The sequence below is a fragment of the Raphanus sativus genome, chromosome 5 (genome assembly GCF_000801105.2).
Source record: "Raphanus sativus cultivar WK10039 chromosome 5, ASM80110v3, whole genome shotgun sequence".
NCBI lineage: Eukaryota > Viridiplantae > Streptophyta > Magnoliopsida > Brassicales > Brassicaceae > Raphanus > Raphanus sativus.
The window spans coordinates 24,283,396-24,310,022 of NC_079515.1; the positions used below are offsets into that span (position 1 = coordinate 24,283,396).

At 39.0% G+C, this 26,627-nt stretch overlaps 6 protein-coding genes and 1 long non-coding RNA gene across 11 annotated transcripts; 2 read left to right on the forward strand and 5 right to left on the reverse strand.

The window, feature by feature from the left end:
* Positions 1 to 51: 51 nt before the first annotated feature.
* LOC108856853 (uncharacterized) lies at positions 52 to 4,892 on the reverse strand. Of its 3 annotated transcripts, none has more exons than XM_018630751.2 (19): positions 4,062 to 4,880; positions 3,891 to 3,959; positions 3,601 to 3,799; positions 3,390 to 3,471; positions 3,140 to 3,250; positions 2,998 to 3,054; positions 2,809 to 2,890; positions 2,671 to 2,730; positions 2,545 to 2,597; positions 2,303 to 2,469; positions 1,973 to 2,150; positions 1,828 to 1,885; positions 1,680 to 1,736; positions 1,350 to 1,595; positions 1,162 to 1,223; positions 1,025 to 1,081; positions 820 to 913; positions 569 to 709; positions 52 to 433 (listed from the first exon to the last, which is right to left on the reverse strand). In XM_018630751.2, exons 1-19 carry the CDS (start codon positions 4,590 to 4,592, stop codon positions 332 to 334), a joined length of 2,406 nt encoding a protein of 801 aa, XP_018486253.1. In that variant the 5' UTR covers positions 4,593 to 4,880; the 3' UTR covers positions 52 to 331. The 3 variants fall into 3 exon arrangements, with proteins under 3 accessions (XP_018486253.1, XP_018486252.1, XP_018486254.1); XM_018630750.2 differs by having other exon boundaries at positions 3,140 to 3,256; XM_018630752.2 differs by lacking the exon at positions 52 to 433 and having other exon boundaries at positions 570 to 709; positions 1,020 to 1,081; positions 3,140 to 3,256; positions 4,062 to 4,892.
* A 1,023-nt stretch (positions 4,893 to 5,915) lies between these two features.
* On the reverse strand, positions 5,916 to 8,503 carry LOC108856303 (probable ADP-ribosylation factor GTPase-activating protein AGD6). The gene is made up of 3 exons (XM_018630076.2): positions 7,624 to 8,503; positions 7,482 to 7,538; positions 5,916 to 6,735 (listed from the first exon to the last, which is right to left on the reverse strand). The coding sequence occupies exons 1-3, from the start codon at positions 8,362 to 8,364 to the stop codon at positions 6,268 to 6,270; spliced, it is 1,266 nt and encodes a 421-aa protein (XP_018485578.1). The 5' UTR covers positions 8,365 to 8,503; the 3' UTR covers positions 5,916 to 6,267.
* A 652-nt stretch (positions 8,504 to 9,155) lies between these two features.
* LOC108860287 (cation/H(+) antiporter 20) lies at positions 9,156 to 12,817 on the reverse strand. The gene is made up of 5 exons (XM_018634186.2): positions 12,488 to 12,817; positions 11,361 to 12,392; positions 10,851 to 11,087; positions 9,901 to 10,590; positions 9,156 to 9,715 (listed from the first exon to the last, which is right to left on the reverse strand). The coding sequence occupies exons 1-5, from the start codon at positions 12,665 to 12,667 to the stop codon at positions 9,350 to 9,352; spliced, it is 2,505 nt and encodes an 834-aa protein (XP_018489688.1). The 5' UTR covers positions 12,668 to 12,817; the 3' UTR covers positions 9,156 to 9,349.
* A 5,688-nt stretch (positions 12,818 to 18,505) lies between these two features.
* On the reverse strand, positions 18,506 to 18,981 carry LOC108857178 (histone H4). The gene has a single exon (XM_018631127.2). It carries the CDS (start codon positions 18,899 to 18,901, stop codon positions 18,590 to 18,592), a length of 312 nt encoding a protein of 103 aa, XP_018486629.1. The 5' UTR covers positions 18,902 to 18,981; the 3' UTR covers positions 18,506 to 18,589.
* A 362-nt stretch (positions 18,982 to 19,343) lies between these two features.
* Positions 19,344 to 20,413, forward strand: LOC108861777 (uncharacterized). 2 transcript variants are annotated; one of them, XR_001950902.2, is made up of 3 exons: positions 19,365 to 19,782; positions 19,974 to 20,031; positions 20,124 to 20,413. It is a non-coding gene; the product is annotated as an uncharacterized LOC108861777 (long non-coding RNA). The 2 variants fall into 2 exon arrangements; XR_008946107.1 differs by having other exon boundaries at positions 19,344 to 19,782; positions 19,974 to 20,413.
* Positions 20,414 to 20,915: 502 nt separating this feature from the next.
* Positions 20,916 to 22,162, reverse strand: LOC108859580 (60S ribosomal protein L36-2). The gene is made up of 4 exons (XM_018633489.2): positions 22,053 to 22,162; positions 21,823 to 21,930; positions 21,267 to 21,466; positions 20,916 to 21,072 (listed from the first exon to the last, which is right to left on the reverse strand). The coding sequence occupies exons 2-4, from the start codon at positions 21,922 to 21,924 to the stop codon at positions 21,036 to 21,038; spliced, it is 339 nt and encodes a 112-aa protein (XP_018488991.1). The 5' UTR covers positions 21,925 to 21,930; positions 22,053 to 22,162; the 3' UTR covers positions 20,916 to 21,035.
* Positions 22,163 to 22,344: 182 nt separating this feature from the next.
* LOC108863417 (actin-1) lies at positions 22,345 to 24,789 on the forward strand. 2 transcript variants are annotated; one of them, XM_018637838.2, is made up of 5 exons: positions 22,345 to 22,470; positions 23,020 to 23,089; positions 23,359 to 23,752; positions 23,821 to 24,434; positions 24,516 to 24,789. In XM_018637838.2, the coding sequence occupies exons 2-5, from the start codon at positions 23,030 to 23,032 to the stop codon at positions 24,579 to 24,581; spliced, it is 1,134 nt and encodes a 377-aa protein (XP_018493340.1). In that variant the 5' UTR covers positions 22,345 to 22,470; positions 23,020 to 23,029; the 3' UTR covers positions 24,582 to 24,789. The 2 variants fall into 2 exon arrangements, with proteins under 2 accessions (XP_018493340.1, XP_018493341.1); XM_018637839.2 differs by having other exon boundaries at positions 22,348 to 22,467; positions 23,018 to 23,089.
* The last annotated feature ends 1,838 nt before the right edge of the window (positions 24,790 to 26,627 follow it).

Consider the following 26,627-nt stretch of genomic DNA (forward strand, 5'->3'; position numbering starts at 1 on the left):
TTCGAAACCGACGTATATAGTGAACCACGAGTGGCAAACTAGAAACAGAAAGAACCAACTTGTTTTCATTTTTTTTTTAAATTCCTTCCTGTTGTACAAAACATTCACTAGGTTTGAAACCTCTCCTGTGTCAACCCTAAGTCTAATGTTCTTTCGTTAGAGTTTGTACAAAAGAAAACAAGAGAGGTACACAAGAAATGACCCTTCTGCAAAAAGAAAACAAGAACTTGGTTTCGAAAGATGAAAGAAAAAAAGCCCAACTACCCAGAAAAATCCAGATGAAGCTTCGAAAACAAAATCTTCCAATAGAGATGATGGACGATGGATGATATCAGATGAGTGGAATTGATTCACAAAGTGTCGGCACTTTCTTCTCCAGCATCGATGTTCCCTTGAAGATTGTAAGTTGCACTTCTCTCTGGTACTTCTGCAACTGCACAGAAACACAAAACACCATCTGTTAAGTCCTCTTTCACCATTGTCTGTAGCCAAACGGTTGAGCCTTTAAAGGTATCATTAAAACAATAAAGATTAAGGACTGTGCCAGGAAAAAAAAGTATTTACGTACTTGCTGTTCAGACATCTTTGTGAAGCCAAATTTCTTTGTCCAGATAGACTCAGCTTCTTGAGCTGCTGGGAGAAGCAAGTTCTCAACACTCAGCGACGAAAGAAGATTTTCAATGCAAGCAAACAACACTTGAAAGTAGCCCTACACAGCACCATAGCCAAATCGGTTTCGTTATTGAAGGAGAAGGGATATAGCAAAAGCGAATCCGACTCAGCAGAGAAACAATGACATGTACAAAATAAAAAGCTTACCCTTCCTTGATACTCTCGGATTGTAGCTACCATAGGAAGCTCCGCAACTTTCTGACCAAATATCCTAAGCAGCGCAGCAGATACAACAAGGGAGCTATACATGCATGCATGCATCATCATCGAAAATAAGAACCAAATTAGAATCCCATATCGAGCTATTCGGATGTGGTAAGATAAATGCATCGGTGACACAAACAAACCATACTTCACCATCAAGACCAAGCAGTACATTCCTCCAAACTCCTGCCCTGATATATTTCTCCTGTAAAAATTTAATGCATGAACGATCAACTACTATCAAAATATGAATGAACAGGGATACTGGAACTGAGTTTATCTTACCCGTAGACCATGACAGGAATGAGATCACGACCAGACTTTGCTACTATAGGATCAAAACACTCCTGAGAAGTATAAAGGCAAACATGTTTACTATATACGTGTTTATAAAGTAAATTCACAAGCCTGATAATACTCAAAAATGATAGGAGCACATATATATATATATATATATATAAGTCAATGCATACCCTGAAAATGGTAGACGTTCGTGAAAGCAAGTGTTCATGCTCTGGGCATCGACTTTTCCCACTAAGCATCATCCATTCCACAGTATCTCCATTGTCCCTATAGATTCCTTTTTCTCTGTACTTTTTGCTTATTGTGTCTAACAAAAGCGTGGGAATAGTTTGTGACCCACGGGAAACAGAACTCTGAAGAGCCGTGTGAATCCTGCTGCAGTCACTACAGCAGAACCACTTATCTTGGGGGATTCCCTGAAACATTAAGTAAAAAAAGTTGAGATAGGTTCAATGATCATGCCAACATAGAAAAGGTAAGGCCAACCTTACGGAACTTACTTTCAAATCACAAAGCTCATTCTCCCTGAGACAACCTACGTGGTACTCTTTCTCACACTTCAAGAGAAAAGAGGCAAATGGCCATTAGACAAGACACAAGTTGTTAAAAGAAAAACTTGGATCAAAGAGACCAGGAACAAGAGAGTACCTGGTCACAGAGAATAATTGTCCTATCGTCAAATTTCCCAACGCTAAAATCATGGGACCTATACGAGATGGGAGTAGAATCAATTAGCAGGGTGAAAGACGCATATATATGACTAACTCAAACTATATGAAGGTATACAGCTAACCTGCAAAACACGCAACCACCAATTTCACTTTCTGGTGGTTTAACAACTCTTCTCGGTCTTATAACTATGGGTTTCAAATTAGGATCAGTAGCAATGGCCGTTTTACTAGAGATAGGTCGATCATTGCAGCTTGAGCAGTACCAACTACCTTCAGGCATAGATTGAAATTTCAAGCATGCTGCATATGAAAGGGGTCATGAATTATTAGAATCAGAGAACAAGCAGGAGCTTCTATGAAAGCAATGCTGATCTAGAAAATCGTCTCGTAAGAAAATTTGGAACAAGAAGTTGCATATTCACGGTAGTAGAATGAACGAGCAAGTCCACCACCTGTATGAAATGCTTGAGGACATCCAGCACAGAGTAACAAATCTCCACCGACGCAACAAATACAACACATGTCATCACTTTCACCACTTGTAATGACATGCCCATCCGCCAATGACAGGGCTATGTCATGCAATGACAGTCCGGAAGATATGCAGATATGATGATAACTGCAAGAGAATCAAAAAATATTTCATATGTCTTATGGCACTATTGCAAAAACACATTGTTACTAGATAACTCACGGTTGTCGCCTAATAGCCATTCCAGCATGCGATTCAAATTGTGAAGGGCTGATCTGTTGTTAAGAAACACAAATGAAAATATGTATAAAGGTCAATTTTACATAATCACAGCATCCAGCATTTTACCACTCGGTCGCAGCAGCTACATACTATACCACTTCCTTGTTTGTAACCCTGCAGTAGATTCTGTAAGAAAAAACAAGTGTTAGTAAAAGCCTGCACTAAGAATAAACAGAATAATGCATTAAGCTTACGATAACAAACCTTTCCTTTAAAATAGTAAGCCAGTTCAGTCCCATCTGGTAGCCCATTTGGCAAAAACAGCAAACGGTGTAAATCATTGTCCCTATAAACATATGATTGCAACTTTTATCATCACCGAGGGATTGCATTCTTAAGAGTGAGCGTGAGCAGGGAGACACAAATAATGAGTTTCAAAAACGCAATACAAACCTGCCGCCTTTAGAAACTTTCTTTTCGTAACCCAAACCAAACATATGAGAGGTACGCCTACAGGATCAACAACCAAGTAAATTTTCTATTTTCATTAAGCAAATACATTAGATATCTAAAGCAAGAAGATAGAGGAACGTACTTTTTTGATTTTGGTTTTGTACATACTTCCTTTCTAATATAGTTGGTATCTGGGAAATAACATGGAGCAAAGACTTGACTCTCATCAAGAGATGGACCAGAACCAGGATAACTGCAACTTTCATAAGAGTAACTTTAACCATGTTAAGCGTCTTATTAAAATGAACAGCTAGATAAGTAAAGGATCCAAATACAACAAATCCGTGACAAATTCCAGAACAAGTAATAACACAAGTAGGCTGCCAAAGTACCTGACAAGGGATTGAAACGAATTATCCATGGTATGATTCCAATCATCTTCAGCCATGTTATTATCCTCCTGCTCGAGACTTTCTGAAAAAGAGAAAGTAGTCAGCGATGTTTCAGAACAGTCAGTCAATCTATGGACCTTTGGGGTGGGCCTAGAACACAAATCTTCAGAAAGTAAAAGAAGACAGGAAATTCCACTAAATATTTAGATACCTTTCCAAGCCTGAAAGCCCTCCTCATTCAGAGCAGAACCCGTCACTTTCCTTATCACCTCGTCAAGAACATCAACAGGAACAGTCTTGAGCTCTTGAACTACGTTGTAAACCGACCTTCCATTCTCCAAAAATATGTGAATATTAGGATGCTTCGTTTTTCTACCGGCATGCTTCTCGAACTCACAGGCACCTAGAACCTTCCCACAAAACAAAATATCACAAGTTTTATCAAAGATTAAAACCTGCAAGCAGTGAAGCCACACACACTATAAAAAATCGCAAACTTACTTTGGTGAAATTACACGCAGGACAGCCACACAAAAACCCACCCGAGTAAATTATCCCATCGAGCTCTCTCTAATGACCACCATTAAAACCAATAATAAGAACACAAAATAATCGCAACAAAATGAGAATATTCCAAACCCATATCACACAAACAAAGAAGAGAAAACTAACCAGAGGTGAGTTTGAAATGTACTTCACCCTCGCACCATTAATGATACCAGTCAACAACAGCTTCTTCACATCAGATACAAAGTCGCTAACTTTCTTCCTCGAAACTACATTGGAAGAGGCACGCTCCTGAGTGGTGGTCATCGGCAAATGACATAAAGCAGCTTCCTCCTCCTCCTTTGGGGGTTTACTGAGCTTAAACGTGATTCTCGTTATCCCCGTTGTGCTGAGATGCTTCGGAATCTCCAATACGAAACTAGACGTTACCCCACCACCACCACTAGTAGTCTCGGAATCGCTCCCGGAACAAGACCCAACGCGACCACCACCTGAGCTCGATGTAGCAGCAGCGTGGCTAGTGATGATATCCACTGGGTTCGATATTTCCGAGTTAATGTCATCGTTTGATGATGTTTGTTTCTTGTTTGAGTAAACCTCTTCGATGCAGAGACGACGACGGTGTCTCTTCAATGATGGATGATGATTCTCTTCGGCCATGTCTCCCGGGAAAACTGCTTCTTCTTCTTCTCCCATTTTAAGAGATTCTCAAACTCTCACGCGATTGCATTCATTCGAGAAGATAGAATGTGTTTCACATCAATACTCGTGAGAACAGAACGAGGCGGAAACCCTAGAATCGAGATTTGCGGGAAGTGATTTTGAAACAATCGATTGCGAAACGAATACGGAAGTACGATTTGCAAGGGGCAGCGAATAAGGGTTGGGGTTTCGGGAGTGAAGATTAGAGGGGAAAGTAGTGTGAGAGAGAGAGAGAGAGATGACGTGCGACGCGGCAACGAAGCAGAAGGAGAGCTTTTATTAGCGCTCATTTTATTTTTTTTTAACTTTGAAAACAGAGAGAAATGATGACGAAGGCCAATTATTTTTTTTTCTCACTACGACAACTAATTTTTTTTTTTAATTAACTGGCGTAGGACAACTAGTTTAGGTGGATAATATTTTTACCCACTGCTTATCGTGATGGAGCTATTCGAAGAGACGAGGAGCAAGGGATGTTTGTGAGCCTGACGAGTTTACTTACAATATGCTGATTGATAGATAGATAGCTAATGCTGTGAAGGGAAGTTGGATGAAGCTCTAAATATGGTTAAGCAAATGGAACTGAGTGGTTGTGCGAGGAGACTAGTGATAACTTGCAACACTTTTGATTGACGGGTTTTGCAAAGCCAACAAGATTAGAGAAGAAGGGAGATATTCAATGAGATGTGTGACATAAACACATTCATCCATGGTTCATGGATCAGATGAAGACGAAAGCTGACTAGTTCACATGTAGTTAACTTCTAACACATTTCTGCAGAGGATGTGACACAGAGAAAGCTGTGGACATCGTGTAAACCATGACTTGAAACGGGTGCGAACCAGACATTGTTACTGATGGAACCTCGATAAGGGGTTTGCGTAAAGCTGGTAGAGGTGAAGTTGCAAATAAGCTTTCGAGGTCTATTCAGATGAAAGGAATTGTTTTGACACCGCACACTCACAACCCGTATTTCAAGGATTGTTTAGGAAAAGGAAAACAACCGGACGCAGTCTCTTACAGAGTTATTTCCCGTGGGCTATGTAATGGAGGCAGACCAATCTGTGAAGCAGTGGACTTTCTTGTTGAGCCTGAGATTCTTCTTTGTTTAATGTTGAGGATGAAGTTCTTTTCACGCTATATCACTGGAGGAGACACTAGGTGAACATGGTGATACATAAAGTGAAATTCTCAGAGGGCTTATGCTACTTATGGTGGCGTCTTTAGACACAGTGGCCAGCAGAGGAGAACCTTCCCGTCAAGATGCTTATACCTTTGAGAAGAGTTCTCACTTTCCAGTTGAAAATAAATTAAAATAGTGAAAGACTATCTGAAATTATGGATCTTATACAAACATGCAACTCCTTACACACAAAAAAACTATCACGAAACTGCTAAGTTATGAAGAAAAACACAGACATGCAGACATGTCTGGTAATGGATGACCAATCTAGAAAAACACAGACATTTGTTCGAACTCTCTTCAACTTATAAGACATTTGTTCGAACTCTCTTTGGCATCTCACAAATGTTTCAATTAATTGTACACTTCTTTACACCGGCATTCACCATCACCAGTCTAAGGCAATCATCAGTATTGGCGTTATTACCGATATGACAAAAGCTCCACGCTTCACTAGATAAGCTTGAAAGCTTGATTGCTTACCTTTAGTGAAAACCTCCACCAGTCCAAGCGGTGTCTGATTTCCCGTTGTGACCAGCTGATTTCTTGTCGCCGGCACTTTGATAATAACCATCATCTTTGGGATCATCCCAACCGGTCCAGCCATCTGCTTCCTTCTTCTTACTTTCATTCTCTCCCCAATCGTCCCAAGAATTTGACTTGTGAGAACTGTTGTAATGACCACCTGATGATGACTGTGACCCTCTTCCTCCAACAGAGGGATTCGCTGTTCTGTTCCCATTTCCAAAGTTCTGGTAGTAACCATTGCTCTCATTTTCATTACGCTGATTCCAGCTTGTTGTTCCTTCTTTAGTGTACTCTCCGACCTTCTGTGACGCAATTGCCATTACTCCTTTCATGATCCCCCATGTTCTCTGTCCTATCTCTGTTGTCTTACTCGCTACTACATTTACAGTTTCACTCACCTTGTGATCATACCCACCTTCCTTCACCTGCCCAAACAAAAATTAGTTTCTTTATCTGATTTTAACTTCACTTAACCAAAACTATGGAAAAAATGGCCAATTAGTGTCTTAACTATGGGTCGCATCGTTTAACTGATACATAAAACAATTCGATATCCATATCCGATACATGATGTAATAACAAATTTCTAAGAATAAAAAACTTTTTAAGTGTCTGTGACAGGCAGTAACGGTAAAACGATGATGTGGAATGGCTGGTAGCTAAGTCAGTTTAGTTCAAACGAGACGACGTCGTTTAATCAGACCCCTGTCTCTCATAGCTAAATAATACATCATCAATCACTTTGTGCTCGAGTAAAACCTACGTTTATGTGTGCAAACACTAAATCTATTATGTCGAAAATGGATAACCGGCGCCTAGGTGAGAGATTAAGCTAACCAACAACTTAATAAATCAACATAGATACTCAGCTAACGAGACTCCAGATAAATCAAAGAACCGTATAGAGAGCATCCAAGCATGATATTATTCTATACAGAGTTATAAAGAATCTACACTAGACACGACATAAAAACTCTTATATAAAGATGTCCAAAATGGGTTAAACGGCACTGAGATGAGAGACTAAGCTAAGCAGCAACTTATGTAAACCAACATATATACTAGACAACGAGACTACAGATAGATACCACAAACTCGATGCTGAGCCCAAATCAAATGTTATGAATTGCACCGTATGAAATCAAAAACAGAATGAAAGTGTTACAAGTACCTTGGATGTGAACTCCTTGGTTCCTGTCTGAACAACCATAGACAATCTTCCAAAGCCCTAAACCCATCACATCTACATTATCATCATCATCATCCTATTCAAAGAAACAAACAGAAACAAAAAAAAAAGCATCTCAAATCACCTGAGATACGACGGAGAAAACATTCTCCTGCTGATTATTACTTCTCTGTACCGGACCCGAGCTAGATCCAAACCCTACATACTTGCCTCCCTGCGAAGGAGGAAGCCCTTCAGGCTTAAACTCGTTCTCCGCCACTCTCCTCGCGAAGAAACTCTCCTTCCCCGCAGCCGAAGCCTCAAGCTCCGACCTCGTGTATATATCCTCCGACGACTTCGACTTCCCCAGCGCACCTCCTCCTCCTCCTCCCAACCCCCTAAAATCACTCTCCGATTGATTCCGTCTCATCTCCGTCGAAGATCGCTCGTTATCCCATCCTCCGTTACTTAACGGAGGTTTCTTCTTATGCACCCCAACCGCTTCCTTAGCGACCGGCGGATCACTCCAAACCCTACCTTCCGCCAACGCCTTGATCCGGTCGCGATACACAGTAGCGGCGTTGGAACTGTACTTGGAGACGATATCCGTCTCCTTGGGGATTCCGTACTGCGCGAGGAAGCTGTTGAGCCGGTCGTTGCCTCCTGCTTGCATCTTCTTGATCTGGATCTCTGACCACGAGTCCATGGTGACGGATCTGACGAAGGAGATGTGTACGCCTAGTCCTCGGTGCTTCCCCGAGCACTCCAAGCACATGAAGATTCCGTAAGAGACCGACGCCCACTGCGGATGCTTCTGAGCGCAGTCGACGCATACTTTGTTATCAGGTTGGGATTGGAGTGTTCGTAGCTGTCTCGCCGCCGCCATGGTTCCCCGGAGCTCCCGAATAATCTGATGATTCAAATCGCAAACTCGTGCTGATAAAATGTGTTGTTGGGTTCGTGTGTTTGGCACGTGCGAGGTTCCTGGCGCAGCCTCTCAAACAAGGCATAAACGAGACTGTCATTATATCATCTCTATGATATGATGTATCCTATAATAAGTACATTGAACAAAAAAAATGGACTTTCTATGTTTTATGAGTAGACTCCAAAACTGCTGAACCAATCAAAATTCTATATTAAGTTAAAATATGTCGTGTGAGATCTATTTTTTATTTTAAAATTAAAGTGTGTGTGGCTTAGTTAAATTCCAAGTTGTAAAGATTATGGATCAGGAATGATACTTTGCGAAAAGGTTGAATCTGCTGAGCTGTGTCCTAGTAGTTTGTCATTTGCATCATGTTGTTTTCCTTGTCACTTGCGTGTAAAGCCAACGCATACATCTTAGTGGTTTTTAGGACCTCTTTAATCACGTGTTATCTAATATTAAGCCGAACTCATCAATCTTATTGCAAAAAGGTCATGAAAATACACAAAAAAATGTCAATCTGAGTGGAACCAACCATTTGTCTAGCTGTTTTTCTTTTGCTGGTCCAAACTATATGATCGCTATTAAATTTATATTACTAGACAGTACTTGGGACCTTCCAAATAAGGGTTTCATAGTAATTCCTTTCTCCACAAGGAACCGAGTAATTTAGACAAACGAGATTGCATCAGTACAATACATTTGACTTTTTTTTTGTAACACAGTACAATACATTGACTACTTACGAGTTTAATATGATACGCATCAGTACAATAATTAATCAAATTTTAATACATGTCCATTATTGACAATCACTATAGTAGCTTACAAGTTACATCTCACAAGATGCATAATCACGGTTAGTTATATGTAGATTGCTCTTACAATTCTTACCACTTTAACCATCAAGGTAATGTTCAACTAGCTACATCAATTTTTTTATTCATACATTTGCATCTCCATTAATACTTTGAGAAGACTCCTTAGCAATTTTGGAAACCTCAATCTCCTCTACATGACCTTTGTTATGTTGTTGAACCACAAGGACTGATGGGATGATGTGGTTGATCGAAGAGGCAAGCACGTCCCCGACAGGACCTAACTCGGGGTGTTCGGCCTGACGACGCTCAGCCAATGCAGCCACCTCGGCCAACGGCAACCTCGCTCTTCCTACCAATATGAGGTCAAAGTCTTTGCCTTGTCCTATTGATAATATTTCTTGAATTATATTGGGTGGTTCCTTTTCATCGTATTCCACTACCTCTTTCCATTTGTTCTTGAAATCTTCTAATGCTCCTTCGTCTAATTCCTGATTTTGTTTGTTGCCAAACAAAAAGAAGATAAAAGATTAAAAACCTCACCTTGTTGACCTAAAAACCCGGTTTGGTTATGTTCTTTTTGAAAACAAACCAAAACCAAAACCAAAACCAAATCGAAATGCGGATGTATGACTTGTACTAAAATACCACATAACCAGCAAAATTAGAACTATACCTTTTCTTTTTCTGGATCCACGTTGGTTGTCAAGCAGGTATAATACTTCTCCTTGCCTTTAGACAATGCCGGTCGTAACGTGACGGCGTTACTCCTCACCGTCTCTCTCACCAAAAACCTAACAACGGTAATTTTAACAGCCGGATGCTCTGCCATCCTCCTGCTGAGCTCCAAAGCCTCACGGTCATCAGGCCCACCAAAGAAAATCACACAAACCCTTTTAACCACATTTGACTCATCATGGCTTGAACTTTGGGCCTCAAGAGACCCAAGCCCACGGTCAACAAGAACCGCCACCGAACACGGCGCATTTCTCAAAACCCTCTGGTTAACTAGTCTCCAACCATGACCGACGTTTTCGGTTATGTTTCCATCTCCACGATCATGATCAACGTTCCATCGTTTGTGGAAAGGTAAAATGATCATTGTGACCCTCTTGGTCTCTGCCATGTGGCATATGTCCTCGTGCATTGTGTGTAAAGAAGAAACTGCGGTAATAGGACGGACAGCGACTCGGCCTAATTGACGATAGGCTTGGAAACCTCCTACGACGCTGCTGTGATTCTCGCCTCGACGGTAACGGTGGACGGAAGGTAATCCGTTTTTACGGGCTCTTTGCACCGTTATGATTGACGAGGTTCTTTCCGTTAGTTCCATGAGGTGCATGACGAACAGTTTTAGCCGCAGGATCTGCCAAAATAAATATATATGGTATTAACTAAATTAGTACCCCCTCTCTAAAGAAAGCAGCTGAACTGAATTTTATATCGTGATTGTAATAAAGGAAGTCAGCGTGGAAACATATATCTATCATGCATCGTATATGTTTAGGGCAGAGCGGGTTATAAACATATATATTTCACTATTATTGATTAATGATACCATCAGATCATGCATAGATTTAAATGTAGATTGTAAAACACAAATAGATATAAACAAAGGTAACTAACCTTGGTGGTTCGTATGGACTCGACGAGAGAGATGAGGGATGAGACATTGGCTGGACCATGGAGGCAGGCGAGGATGCGAAGCTCTTCCTTGGTGGAGTCTTCGTTCGACGACAAGTCCTTTAGTTTGCGGTGGGTGCCACGTGCCGGTTTGTAAATAGCCATTACAGTCGGCGTCGTAATGAACGTTGTGAAGAGTGCCATCAGCACCAATATCGCAAACGTCTCGTCGTTTAGCACCTAATTAAACCAAACCAAACTCAACCGACCGCACGTACGTACCTTTAGATAAAAATCACAACACTGTCTTGTTTTATATGCAAAAATGCGGTTCGTATACAAGAAAACCTTTAATGATTAACGATGAGTCGTCAAGGATCCAAATGTCGAAATGATGTTACTAGGTTATAGTTTTGTTCTTAATAATATTATACTAAAGGGCAAACAAGAACCTTAAAAACTGAAAAAGAAACTACTATTAATTACTTTAGAAGAGCGCAAACAGGAGCTAACCTTTTTCTCCTTGCCTATATTGAGTACAATGAGCTCCACCAAACCTTTCGTGTTCATCAAGAAACCAAGAGTCAAAGCCTCTCTCGCAGGAACTTTAACCATTACCGCCACAGCAAAAGTTCCTACGATCTTTCCGGCGCAAGCCGTAACCACGACAAGGCCCAACATCCCCAACGACTCAGCTCCTCTGATCTTCGCCACGTCAGTTTTCAACCCACTCGTGGCGAAATAAAGCGGTAAGAGTAAACCGGAGACAAAATCCTCAATCCGTTCAATCAATCGCTGACCGAACTCTCCGTCTTTCGGTATAGTCAAACCGAAAACAAACGCGCCGAAAATCGAGTGAATACCGATTAGATCCGTCACGAAACCGGAGACCATGACTCCAGCTAAAGTCAAACACACGTAAGACTCTTGCACGACGTCGTTCTCGGGAGATCCGCGTTTTGCGACCCATCTCATTCCGGGTCGGATCACAACCAACATAAAAACAACAAACCCGACACCCGATAACAAAACCCACAGCGACACCAACGGACTCTTCTTCTCCCCACCGCCCTCCCCGTTTCCCGCCAACGCAACCGCCAAAGCCAACAGAATCCACGCGGCCACATCGTTGAAAGCGGCAGCAGCCATCGCGGTCTCTCCGATCCGCGTCGTCAGAAGCTTGAGCTCGGCTAAGATACGCGCGAGCACGGGGAAAGCCGTGATGGAGAGAGCGACCCCCATGAAAACGAGGAACTCGGCGTATCCGGGTCTATCCGCGGCGGTGTAGAGAGTATTCCTGATCACGAAGGCGACTCCGACGCCGGCGAGAAACGGGAGCGTGATTCCGGCGACCGCGATCCCGAAAGCGCGTTTGCCGCTGCGGCGGATGGACGATAAGTCGAGCTCGAGGCCGACGAGGAAGAGGAAGAAGAGGAGTCCTATGCTCGCGACGGACTCGAGTATCGGCATGCTCCATGTCGGGAACACACGGTGCATGTACGCCGTGTTTCTGCCTAGAGCAGACGGTCCTAACAAGATCCCTCCCTTCAAAAACGGATGATGGCAAACTCGTAAATAAGAGCGATGGCATAATTGTAATTAATTAGTGTGTGCTAGACTAGAGTGTAGTTTTTACTTACGACTATCTCGGCGATGACTTTAGGTTGGCGGAGAGGTTTGAAGAGGACGGCGAGGGAGCGACTGACGGCGACGATCAACGCCGTTTGGATGATGAGTAACGGAAAGGCGAAGTTCAAGGGATTGTCGCCTTGCCACGCTCCGTCAGAGGAGGTTTTCACGGCGGTTATGTTAAAGGCCATACTCTTCTTCTGTTGTTGTTTGCTATCTAAAGGCTATATTTGGAACATGTGATAGATAGTTCATGTGATAAGAAGGTGACGTGAAGACATTTATAGGCAAACATTATAAAAAAAAATTGATTGAAGATTCAAAAAGGTAATGGTGTTGTTACTTGTAAGTTTTGTGCGAGTCATGTGTGACTTTGAATTATTCTGGATTACAGCAACGTATAAACAGTAATTATGCACCCACCCAACAGACTATGGTTGATAGTATTATTCATTTATTTAGATTTTATGACTTTCAGATTTCTCTATTTTGGTCGGCAGGTCGATATCTCTAGAATTTTGTTTACACAAATACTATGGGCATAATCGAAAATTAATGCATGTTAATCTTGCACACGACTATTATTATGTTTTGAACTTTTATTTTCTCTGACAACATGTTATTATGTTGCCACCACATTAGTTTAAACAAAAACATCTGGAATTTAAATAGACATGCAAGTTTTGACCTCTTATTACCTATTTATTCACAACAAAGAGACAAAACTCATATCACAAACAGGAAATTGCAAAATAATTGACTGGATGTTGTCAGCGAAGTGGGAATCATGCGAGTCGCAGGTGGAACGCGAGACACCGGCGTTGACATATGCTACGTATGCGTGATTGGATCTTAGCAGATGCATCCAGGTGACACGTATCTTTCACTTCTCATATACTATAAAATAAATTGTACCATAGTGTTGGCATTATTTCATTAAATAGAGCTGTATAATTTTCCAAGAATCGGTATCTACATTATGCTGTGTATTGACGACTTTTATAACTTTAGAAAGTGGTATATGACTTAATGTACTTCAGGCAATTTCTCTATAAATAATTCTTTTAGTTTTTAATTTGTTGTTTCAACAAACGGAATATATATTATTACTTAAAAAAAATAATTTGTTGTTTCAACAAACGGAATATATATTATTACTTTAAAATATATATATATATATATATAGCATAAACTGTAAAATTTATACTTGCAAAGCCTATATATCAATTTAATTTATTTGTTAATTATATGCTAAATTGGCCATATCCTTGGAACTGTAAAATAAAACACTCGTAAACTATATTACAAATAAAAACGTTAAACATATTACTTTTGAAAAGTAAAGTTTTTTTTTTTTTTTTGCTAAAATATTTTCTATTAAAATGCATGAGAAATAAATGTTTTACAAGCGAAGCTTAGTGGCAAATGCCTTACAAAGAACCGAACCCGAAACTGCAAGCAGTAGAATTTTCATGCTAAGTAATTTTTTCACTCGCCCAAGTGAAAAATTAGGTAGCAGAGCAGTGTAGAGGTGGGAGAGCAGAGGTCAACCTTATCAGGAGTTCCATGCCTGGAAGAGGAGAGAAGCAAGGGCAGGATCATCCAGTCTAATAGCACCAATCCTCAGCTTGATTATGTTATGTATCTCCTTAATGACAGCCTGTGGGAGCCTGAACCTGCTTCTATGAAGCCTTCCATTACGCTCAGCCCAAATGCAGTAGATGGAAGCTTGCCAAGCCAAGAGAGCAAGGGTTCTAGTATGATCTGGAGTTTTTAATCTCCCCAATTCCGTTAGGATTTCAAGCCAGTCTCTTGGTGTGGAGAATCCCGCTCGAGCAGCAGAAGTGTTCCATATCTCCCAAGAGTATGGGCATGAAAAGTACAGATGATCCCTGGTTTCAATGTCAGAGTTGCAGAGGGTGCAGATAGGATCAACATCAAGTCCCCACTCCACCATTCTGTCTTTAGTAGGACACCTGTTCAAAACAAACAGCCATGATAAAAACTTGTGCCTTGGGATTCCTTTGGAGAACCAAATTTCTTTGCACCAAGAGACTCGCCGGTTATTCACACGCAAGAGGTCATAAATTGCTTTTGTTGAGTAGGACTTTGCAGGCTTTCCTTGAGGCGACCACTGATAGGTATCAGCTTCATTCGTCAGCGCCAGTGTGGAGAGATGGGTTTGGATGTTTACTAGAGCTTCTGATCTGGCCGGGGGTAGTTGCCAAGTATCAAGCTCCCATAATTCTGCCAAGGTAGTAGCTGCCAAGATCCCAGTATTGCGAGAGTGTTCTCCTCGGAGGTATGCCGCGATGCTTCCAAATGGTGACCAGTTACTAGACCAAAAATAGCAAGTTTCGCCATTTCCCACCACCATCTTGATCCAATCGTAGACGACGTGGCACTGCAACAGTAGGTAATTCGCCAGCCAGGAGTTCTTCTGCTTTGTATTTATGACCCAAAAGTTGTTGATGTTCCCATCAAGGACTTCCGCTTGATACCAAGTGGCCCAAATAGAATCCTGTTTAAAGAAGAGGAGCCAGATAAGCTTTATTGCACAAGCAGCATTCCATACAACCCAGTTTTTGAGCCCCAATCCTCCTTCATGTTTTGGGGTAGATACCTTTTCCCAAGCTACTTTCGCCGCCCCACTTCCATCCAATTTACCTTTCCACAAAAATCTTGAGCATAGTTTATCAATCTCCGATAAACAGGCTTTAGGTAAAATGTAGGCAGAAGACCAGAAATTAATTATTCCGGAGATGACAGTTGAGATCAATTGCAGTCTTCCTGCAAAAGACAAAGATCTCGCAGTCCAACTCAGAAACTTCGATTTTATGGCCTGGATTAGTGGGGCACAGTGAAGCATCGAGAGCTTCTTGGTACATAAGGGCACACCCAAGTATCTGACAGGTAGCGAACCAGTAGCAAGGCCTGTAGCAGCTGATATAGCCTCCATTTCATGTGGTTTCAAGCCTGCATAGTAGATTGATGTCTTGTCTACACTTATCCCCAGACCTGAACGCGCTTCAAGTAAAGTTACATAATAGTGTGAGAATTCACGAGAATTCTAGTTACAAAATAAATAAACAATCAGATAAAACTAAAATTTCAAATTGTGGTTAATCACTCTCGTATAAACAAACTCTCTTTCTAGATAAATTCTCCGCCTTCTCTCTAGAAAACCTCTGCCGTAATTAGCGTTTTCCGGCCGACGGGTGGGCTTCTACAGCCACCACCGTCGGTCCGGCTTCCTTTTTTTCTTCTTTTTCGTTTTATGTTGTTGTTTTTCTTTTCGGCGTCGCCTCTTCTCTTGACGGTCGACCGACCTTGACTCCGGCGTTGTGCCTAGTCTTCTCAGGCGAACGGTCGGCTTCTGACTCCGCGTCGTATGGCAGCTCTGTTTTGAGACTCCCAATCTCTATTTTTGATTACGGTGGTGTTTGTGAAAGCTTTGCTTCCGGAGGAGATTCCGGATTCCGGTGGATATTTTCCGGTAAAAAAGATTCAGGTGATGTTGATGGTGAAACCAATGGCTTGGATGAGAGCTCGAGATTGTCTCGATGAATCTCTCCAATCAAGTGAGCCATGATGAAACCAATGAATGCGGCGACAGCAGAATCCGGCGAGTCCTGGTGAGACCACTGGCGGTCTTCGTTTTCCCCGGTAATGCATGTCGGCTGGGTCACGACTAGCGTCAAGGTGACGCGTGTTCTGGGTGGTGTCTCAATCGTGAGCGTCTGTTTGCGTGGTGCGACATGTGGCGAAAAGAGCGGTTTAGGTGGTTTGGGTTTTGGTCCACCGTTTTTTTTTTTATGTTTTTGGGTCCGTTTGTATTTTTAGTTGGGCCTCCTTTGTCTCTGTACTTTATGGGCTTCGACCTTTTAATAAAAACCCATTTAGATGGCAAAAAAAAGACACTAAAAATTCAAATTACGAGTCGGTCGTTTTTCCATTTCTCTTTTCTTTTTTTTTCTTTTTTTTTGACAACTAAAATACAAATCCATTTCTCTTTTCTAGAGAAATAGATTTGGACTTTCTCATGAGGGCCAGCCAAAAGTGCTAAACAAGTGGTCCTCCAAATTTTGAGGAACAGTTAGATACTTAGATCAAACACATAGCAAATTTGGTTTCACCATCTTTTTTTCTTTTCTTCTGGTACAAGGTTTCAGTGTTTCACCATCTTTCTTCTTACTTTACATCCCAAGGAACTAGCTTTCACTGAACTGTTTGTTTATTTTTTTTTTGGTGGGGGTGGGGGATGTGAAGACCGAGGATAATCTGAACCATTATCGATCGCCCGTCTCAGCGAATCTGATATTTTGAATTTCATTTTATGTTCGAATAAGTCTCTTTTCACTTAAATTGTTTTCACAGCTAGTATATATATTTGTAAAACAGTGTTTTTACCAACGTAATATTTTAGAACTCGAGTTAGGATTTGATTTTGTATTTTGTGTAAACAAATAAGAAATTTGTGTGTTGCCTTTGCGTTCGAATACGTTTTCGTATTCGTATTTGTGCAGTCATATAGCTGTTTTCTGTCTATGTTTGTTTTTATATATGTTTATTTTGCATCTCAAAAAATGGTACGAACGTACCCTAAGTCATAAGCCATAACGACCTTTTTATTCAGTTGAATAGATCTTTGATCCTACCAATTGATCATTGGCTAAACACTCCTTACATTCTTTTCATTATGTCCTGATAAAACTGAATATTAATTTCACTTGTATTAAGCCATCTGAAGGTTGGTGCCATCGAGACTTTTCTTGATTGTGAATATAATGCCACATACTAAGTTTAGAACGACACATTGACTTTGACATCAACGTGTCACACGTATATTAAACCAAATTGTCTGTCAAACATCACTTTTAGTAATTAGAATTTTAAGAAAGATTTGCAGTTACATTAATGTCTGAAACAAACGCACATTTTGCTGCACTGCTTTTGGCTGTGTTTATTGTTGAACGAGAAAAATTAGAAATGTCGAGTAACAAGAAAAGTAAATATTGCAGTGGATACAGCATAAAAACACCTCCAATGCAAACTTTATTTTTCCTTCTATAATAAAGTAAAAATGAATATGGAATATAATTATAAATACTAAAATTCTACTCTATTTTTCATTTCATAATGGAATAATAAAAAAAACAAATATTATTTAATTTATAGAATAAATTCCATTATGAAATAAAGATATGAAGTTGAATTTCAACATTTTTTACTCTATATTTTATACTCTATTTCATTTTATAATAAAAAATGGAATGAGTTGTAAATGCTCTAAACAGTAAACACAGAACAGTATAGAGGGAGAGCCCATAACTCATTAAAAATTTTGAGAATAGTTGAGAAAACTCAGTAGTGGCATTGATGATTTATATCAAGTGCAGACAGTTCAGTTCACATTTATATATATTTATTTGAGCAAAATTTCACTGAAATATATTTTGAAGTTACGACATACTCCCTCTGTTTTTTAAAGATAGATGTTTTAAAAAAATAAATTGTTTCACAAAAATGTATTTTTTATGTTTCCTATACAAAAATTGCAAATTTCAACAAAATTGATTGAATTTATTGAAAGACTATTGGTTAAAATGCATTGGAATTTGATAATTTCTAAAAATGATGTATAGTTAATGTGTTTTCTTAATATGTGTGAAAACATCAAAACATACATCTTTAAAAAACAGAGGGAGTATATCATACAGAACTACATAACAGCTAGGTCTGCCGAAAACTCAAATTCGTAATTAAATAGTGCATATAATGTAATGTTTTTATTTGGTTCTTTAATTTTATTTTTTCTGCGCCATAAAAATTTTAGCCCAACAGGCTTATAGTAGCTTTTTGTCCAAATGGATTATAGTAACATTTTCTGCGTTACGGTAGTTATCGGGGCACATGGCATTTAAGCCCGAAAAGCTTATCGAGGTGCTACAGGTCAAAATGTCTTCGTAGGGATTGGGAACTAGAGTCCATCAGACTATCGAGAATTAAATGAGGAAACTAAAACAAGATTATTTAGAAAAAAAGATGCCAATATTATTATTCCCATTGATTCTGAAAAACATTTTACAAAATCTGAAACAGAAACAATCGAATCAGCCGCCGAATCCGTACAGAGTTCTTCCCTGCCTCTTGAGAGCGTACACAACGTCCATGGCCGTAACAGTTTTCCGGCGAGCGTGCTCTGTGTAAGTAACGGCGTCGCGGATCACGTTCTCCAGAAAGATCTTGAGGACGCCGCGAGTCTCTTCGTAGATCAATCCGCTGATACGCTTCACACCTCCTCTCCTCGCGAGACGACGGATCGCTGGTTTGGTGATTCCTTGGATGTTGTCTCGGAGAACTTTCCGATGCCTCTTGGCTCCTCCCTTTCCTAATCCTTTTCCTCCCTTTCCTCGCCCTGACATTTTTTTTTTCTCGGGAAAGTTTAAGATTCGAAATTCGGTTTGAGAAGAGTGATATGTTTGGTGATTGAGATAATGGAAGGTAATGAGGGGTTTTATATATTAAGGGGATGAGACGAGGACGACTTGTACATGTGTTTTTTCTTTAATGATTTGAGAGAGTCTATGTCGTTGGATCATTCATAAATCGACGGTTGTTATTATCGATCCGCGTGATTATAGTCTGCTGACTTTTAGACCGTTAGATGTGCTGCTATCCGTGTCATTTGGCTGAGTGAAATTCTGAGCCGTCAGATCTTGTGGTTGGCGATTCGCAAGACGAGGGAAACGAGCGCGGGAGTGTTAGGCGCGTACATGCCAATATTTTTACGAAATTATTTGTACTTTTCCTTTTGTTATTTTGTGATTATAGTTAGTTCTCTTCGTCGTTTATACGATTGTGTTTTTGCCTTTTGGTGTTTCTTTTTGGCTGGCCGGGTTAGAGCATCATCAACGCGGGTGCTTAGCCTGGGTTTTTAGTGTTTTTAGATTTAAAAAAAAGGAAAATTGTGTAATTAAAGAAGCCACGCTGCTTAATTAAGAGTCAGAAGACCCGTTGCTTATGAACACGTGTCAGACATTCACCATTCTTCCTCTCTCTAGACGAAATCGTCCGCCTCTCCCTTTTCCCGATCACACGGTGGGTGATGGAAAAAGAACACAGAGCCTCCTCCCTCCATTCAAGATGCCTCCGTTCACCGCCGTGGCTGTTGATGCGACAGACAGTTTCCAGTTTCTTCGTCGGAGGATCTCAGCAAGAAGATTAAGAAGCCTTATACCATCACCAAGTCGAGGGAGAGCTGGACGGAGCCTGAGCACGACAAGTTCCTCGAAGCTCTTCAGCTGTGAGTTAATTTCTATTTTCTTTGAGCTCTCACTATTAATGGCTATTGCGCTTTGCAAATTCACCGTTTTGAGATTCGATTGAAGCTGTACTGAGGTTGGTAGTATAATAGACGCATCCTATATTAAAGCTTGTTTGGTATTTGATCTGATATCTCTTGTGCTTGTGTTTTTCTTTTTATAATTTTTTTAGGTTTGACAGAGACTGGAAGAAGATTAAAGCTTTTATTGGATCAAAAATTGTGATTCAGGTACAGTAAATTGGAAGAAGATTGAAGCTTTTAAAACGACTTTACTCCCGTAGCTTTGTTTTATTTTCAACTTTATGTTGTGTAATGTGTAGTGTTGACGCTTTGGCTTCACCAGGAATCAAAGAGAAAACTTGTTTTTTATATGAAACCGCAAGCTTTCTCTTTGATTCTTGTTCTCACTTCGCACTTGGTGAGCTTCTCTCAGTCTTACTCTGTTTTTACTTATCTTACTTCACTCTCTGTTTTTGTCTTCACTCACTCTTCTTGTTTCTTACTTGTGTTACAACTTACAACCAAACACAAGCACATACTCTCTTTTATCTCTCTTGTTTGTTTGTTGCTGTACAGAAGAGAGAACACTTATTTGTCTACATTGTTAACCTTCCGTATCTTACCTCCTAGCAGAAGCAACACCAACAGCGAGTAATAGTCATGGTCTCATATCTCTACTATTTTTCTAAGAATCCCAAAATAGGAGCCTCCCGTTGGAGCACACAAAAGTAGAAGGATCTTAATTAAGTCTATTAAGTTTAGTTTAATACTAAAAAATTATTAAGCCACCCTAAATGGGTTTCAGGGTTAATGGTGCTCTTATGTGTATCAATCTTAATTACTTTGTGGGATAGAAGTTGCAACTTTTTTTGGAAACTGTAATGTCAAGTTAAAGAAACTTGTATTGAGACTGAGAAACAAGATGTTTTACGGAGTTTGAGTCTTACAGGACATGAGAGAAGCTTGTTATATCTACGAGTTCCATGGTAACTTCTAAAGCTTTATACCATTTTATAAAATTTACTTGGATGGTGCTTTCTGGAGCATTTTGCTTTGATTGTTCAAAGGTACATTTTCTTGATTTTTCAGTATTTAAATGAAATAAGAGGTAATAAAAGATAAAATGATAAGTTTCAACCAATAATCACCAGTCATGGACAAAATTCTCTTCAAATCCCAAATACTAAAACACGCATAATATGAATAACTTGTCATTCTGAGAGATAAGATGCTCACTTCTTCTTCTCAGTAGCACCACCACCACCAGACCTACAGTCATTACAACAACAAAATCAGTTTCTTTTGCTGTCTATGCTTTAGCTGAGATGAGTATTCAGAATGAAAATTTCAATTTGAAGATAGTTTTGCTCTTATTTTAACTATACACAAGCAACTAGGCTATACAATTAAGTTAGGACTTAGAAACACAAAACGCACAAAAAAAGGAAGCTAGGGGTATTTACCTCATCTTGCGGAGAACGCTAGACATCTCCTCTCTCTTCCTCTTGGCTCTCTTGTGGGTACCCAACTTACGCTTAGCGACCTTGAGAGCACGCTTGTCTTTACCAACCTTAAGAAGCTCAGTGATTCTCTTCTCGTAGGGAGAAAAACCAGCTACTTCCCTTATCAATGATCTGATAAAGAGTGTCCTCTTGCTCGTTTGCTGAGAGAGCACATCAAAAAAAGAAGCAAGAAAGTCATGAATCAATCACAAATTACAAAATGCTGTAACATATGTTGCCACCAAAACCCCGAAATCAAGAACCCATCACAACGGCTTAAGTACAAGCTAAGGAAAATTAGGACGCTACAGAAGCAAGGGCTTTGATTTAAGACAGACTTGTGAACTTAGTACATGCACAAGATGGACGATGTTGGCCCTTAGGTCTACAATAATAATGGAGACCGTCAGATCATGAATCCAGAAACTATGTTCCACGCACTATGTGAAAAAAACTAGCAGAAACTAAGTAAAACTAATCCAAAGAATATTATAGAGCAGAGAGAGAGAGAACATACTCCTTTGCGAGAACGAGGACGAGGAGCTAATTCGCGTCTGGTGACAACATGTCCTTTGTTCAACCCTACGAACAAACCAGTCTTTACTTGCGGAGTTGTCATCTTCTTCTGCAAAATTTTCCAATACCAACAGATCAAAGAGAAATCTACATACAGTTTTTGCAAATTCGATTAACTTAAAACGCATTTTCAAGACAAATTAAACAGATAAATGAATTATGAAGTTATACTTTGCTTTTGGATCGAGCTCCTCCTCCGAAACAAGGAAGACGACTGAAAAACTCTGAATGTATATACGGAGGAGGAGGAGGCTAAAGAGAAACCCTACCTAACCCTTTTCCCTATTACTTTGGGCCATTATTGGGCCTTAACGCGGGCTTAGTTTTAGACTTTTACAGTTCTAAACCATTTTTTCTTACAGGAAGGCCACCGATTGCTTTTCTTTCCAAAAATTAATCCGAAAATCTTTGAAAACTCGAAATGGTTTTAAAAAGAGGGCAAAAGCGTCTTTTAGTTAATTGAACCGGAAAAAGAGGAGCAAAGCCATTTTGACCCGTTTTATATTTTTTTACTGCTTCGCCATTCGTTTTGGTTTGTGTTCCTCTTAGACAGATTGTTTCTCCGAGATTCTTCCTGCCGCGAAAAAAGGTTTTCATCTATCCATTTCTCCTGTTTCCTGTAAAATTGTGTGTTTTACAGATCCTGATTTATTTATTCCTCTGCCTCTTTTTTTTTTTCTTTTTCTGATTGACAATTGTCATTTTGATTCTTTGAATTTGATTTCTGCATCTGGGGGTTCGTCATTATGTATGTGGCTTAATCGAATGAACCTAAATTATCCCATTTAAATTCAGGCGAGTGATAGTATTATTTTTCAACTGTGTTTCTCTTGTGTTGTATGTTAGTTTAATATTATTATTAAATCGAATTGATAACGTGATTCTGCTGGATCTGGATTCTTTTATCACATTCCTTTTAGATTTTGGTTTCTTGTCCTTTCTCTGTCTTGGTATTTTTTTTTCTTGACTCGTTGAAAATGAAATTGTTCTTTTTTTTTGAACTTTTGTTTCATATAATAATGTTATTGGGTAGGTTTGAGCGTGTTTGAAAAGAATCATTGACTGCTTTGCTTTTTAATTTTTAAATCTATTCTTGTTTTATGCCAAATTGGTGTGAATGTTTATTGTTTGTTTGCAGAAAGTAGAAAATGGCTGACGGTGAGGACATTCAACCCCTTGTCTGCGACAATGGAACTGGAATGGTTAAGGTAAAATAATGCTCAAATAGAACATCATTCATCTATGTTCTGTCTATAAATTTTACTTCTTGTCTATAAAGACATTCTCCCCAACATATCACAGACCTGAAATCTTATTGGCCTATGTGTTGTTCTCAAAGTGGATTTTAATTAAACTAATCTGTAGCTAAGCAACGACTCATTAGATAGACGTGTGAAAGTTCTTTTTTTGCTATCCTATGAACAATGTAGCTAAGCGAATCTCTGAGGTTGTTTTATGTTCTCTGCTGTTGACTTAGGCTGGTTTTGCTGGAGATGATGCACCCAGGGCTGTGTTCCCAAGTATCGTTGGCCGTCCTCGTCACACGGGAGTGATGGTTGGGATGGGACAGAAGGATGCTTACGTTGGTGATGAAGCTCAATCCAAGCGTGGTATCCTAACCCTCAAATACCCTATTGAGCACGGCATTGTCAACAACTGGGATGACATGGAGAAAATCTGGCATCATACTTTCTACAATGAGCTCCGTGTTGCTCCCGAGGAGCATCCCATTCTCCTCACCGAAGCACCTCTCAACCCAAAAGCTAACCGCGAGAAGATGACTCAGATCATGTTTGAAACTTTCAATGCTCCGGCTATGTATGTAGCCATTCAAGCTGTCCTGTCACTTTATGCTAGTGGTCGAACTACTGGTATGTCCTGAATCCTATAGGCTTTAAGAAAATCAAAGACATTGTCCTGAAAAGCTGTTATGTTGTAGGTATTGTGCTCGACTCTGGAGATGGTGTGAGCCACACGGTCCCTATCTATGAGGGTTACGCTCTTCCTCACGCCATCCTACGTCTCGATCTTGCTGGTCGTGATCTAACAGATGCTCTGATGAAGATTCTCACGGAGCGTGGTTACTCTTTCACCACAACAGCTGAGCGTGAAATTGTCAGAGACATTAAGGAGAAGCTCTGCTACATTGCTTTGGATTATGAGCAGGAGCTTGAGACGGCTAATACCAGCTCCTCAGTGGAGAAGAACTATGAGTTACCTGACGGCCAAGTGATCACCATTGGAGCTGAGAGGTTCCGTTGCCCAGAGGTTCTTTACCAGCCATCCATGATTGGTATGGAGAATGCTGGTATCCATGAAACCACATACAACTCCATAATGAAATGTGATGTGGACATCAGGAAGGACTTGTATGGAAACATTGTGCTCAGTGGTGGAACCACTATGTTCCCTGGGATTGCTGATAGGATGAGCAAAGAGATCACTGCTTTGGCACCGAGCAGCATGAAGATTAAAGTCGTTGCACCGCCTGAGAGGAAATACTCTGTCTGGATTGGAGGGTCCATCTTGGCCTCTCTCAGTACCTTCCAGCAGGTAACTAGTCCAACCAGACTCATTTCACCCAAACCAAATCATTTGTTATAATTTCTGACTGTCGGTTCTTGATTTTTGCAGATGTGGATTGCAAAGGCGGAATATGATGAGTCAGGCCCGTCCATTGTTCACCGGAAATGCTTTTGAGTCTGAAGTCAAGTCTGATTCCGGAGAAGCCATGGGGGTTTTCCAATTCATCCTTACTGGGTTTTATCTTTGTTCTCTACTGCTATTTGTACTTCTTCAAAAATTTCAGATTCTGGCCTAAAGACATTTTGAAGCACTTACAGTATCTTTTTGTAGTATGGATACTTTTTTACTCTTGTCAGTGAATAAGAACACCTATTTTCCTCAAGTTTTCAAGGCATTGGATAGCAGTAAAAGTACAATGTATCGCTATACAATAGTTAAATGTTGTTCATAGCATCAGCTTGCTATCATGGACATGGACGTAGACTATAGCTTATAGCTTCATGTTGTACTTGCTGATATTTGCATATGATAAAATCTTTGTTGTACTTGCTAATACTATAGCAAATCTAAAATCTAACCAAAACTATAACAATAACAATATTTAAAAGTTCACCTATAATCGTTGTAACCAATAACCAAAACTCATTTAAATGATTTCTATTTAATATATATAATAAGAAGTGTATTTCATCAAAACATAATTGGATGAATAAGAAGTATGAAATATTTTTTTATTAATATACATTTGTAATAATAGATATATTTAGAAGCGTTTACAAATGATTTCATAACATTTTATAAATCTTATAAATGAATTAATAAACCTTTTTAAATGATTTAGTAAAGTATTATAAATGATATATGAACTCTAATAAAATGATTTTGTAAGCTAGAATACAAAAAAATGTTCTTAGATAATTTCAAAATCTTTATACAAATGATTTATGAACAATTCATGTAGGCGCTTTAAAAAAAATAAAAAAGTTCTAATAATATCTTACATAGAAATGTAATATTTTTATAAAATATACAATCATTATATTTATTTCTATAAAATAATTTGTTCTAAAAAGCGGCCTAGGCGGCGCTTAGGTGCTAGGCGTTACAGGACCATGACGATTACTCTTTAAACCGCCTAGATAATTATAATATTGTAATAATAAATAATATATAATTTATTATTCATAAATTATAATAATTAATATATTGTAATATATATTTTTATGAAAATAATTTTTATCATATATAAATAATAGTTTTTACTATTATTAAATATAAAATATTACATATATTTAATATATTGCTATAGTTTATAAACGTCTAAACCGCTTAACTAATAATTTAGGCATCCGTTTATTCGTTTTAGGCGATAGGCGTTAGGTCGCCGCCCATTTAGCACCTAGCGCTTTATTGAGCTTTATTAAAAATGGATTAAATAATTATAAATAAATAATTGATAAAGACCAAATTGATGAAACATTATATACCAGATTTTATATTTTACAGCTAATTACCATAAATTATTATTTGCAAAATAATTTTGTTTTATTTAATAATTTGTATTAATGGATTCAAGAGTTACTTTTTATTTTTTGGATCTGATTAAAAGAAATAATTGATAAAGATTACCAACTAATTAAATTATAATAATTTTTCGAAATGACCTACGAGTGACAAAATAAGCAAAATTCAATAAATGTATTTTCAATTAATATATACTATGAGCACAAATTACAACCACATATAAAACATATTCTCTTCGATAGCGTCATGTGATCATGATTCGAAGATCAGAACAATCTATCACCAGGTATCATTAGCTGCCGCTAAACATCAAGCCCATTTGTGAAAAAGCTAAACGAGATTCACCGACAGGAACTGTTGGACGTTTACAATGGAAGAGCTGGGCGTTGCCGAACAACGTTCAACAAGCCCCTTGTAGAAATGTAATATTTTATAAAATATACAATCATTATATTTATTTCTATAAAAAAATTTGTTTTAAAAAGCGGCCTAGGCAGTGCTTAGGTGCTAGGCGTTACAGGACCGTGGCGATTACTCTTTAAACCGCCTAGATAATTATAATATTATAATAATAAATAATATATAATTTATTATTCATAAATTATAATAATTAATATATTGTAATATATATTCTTATGAAAATAATTTTTATCATATATAAATAATAGTTTTTACTATTATTAAATATAAAATATT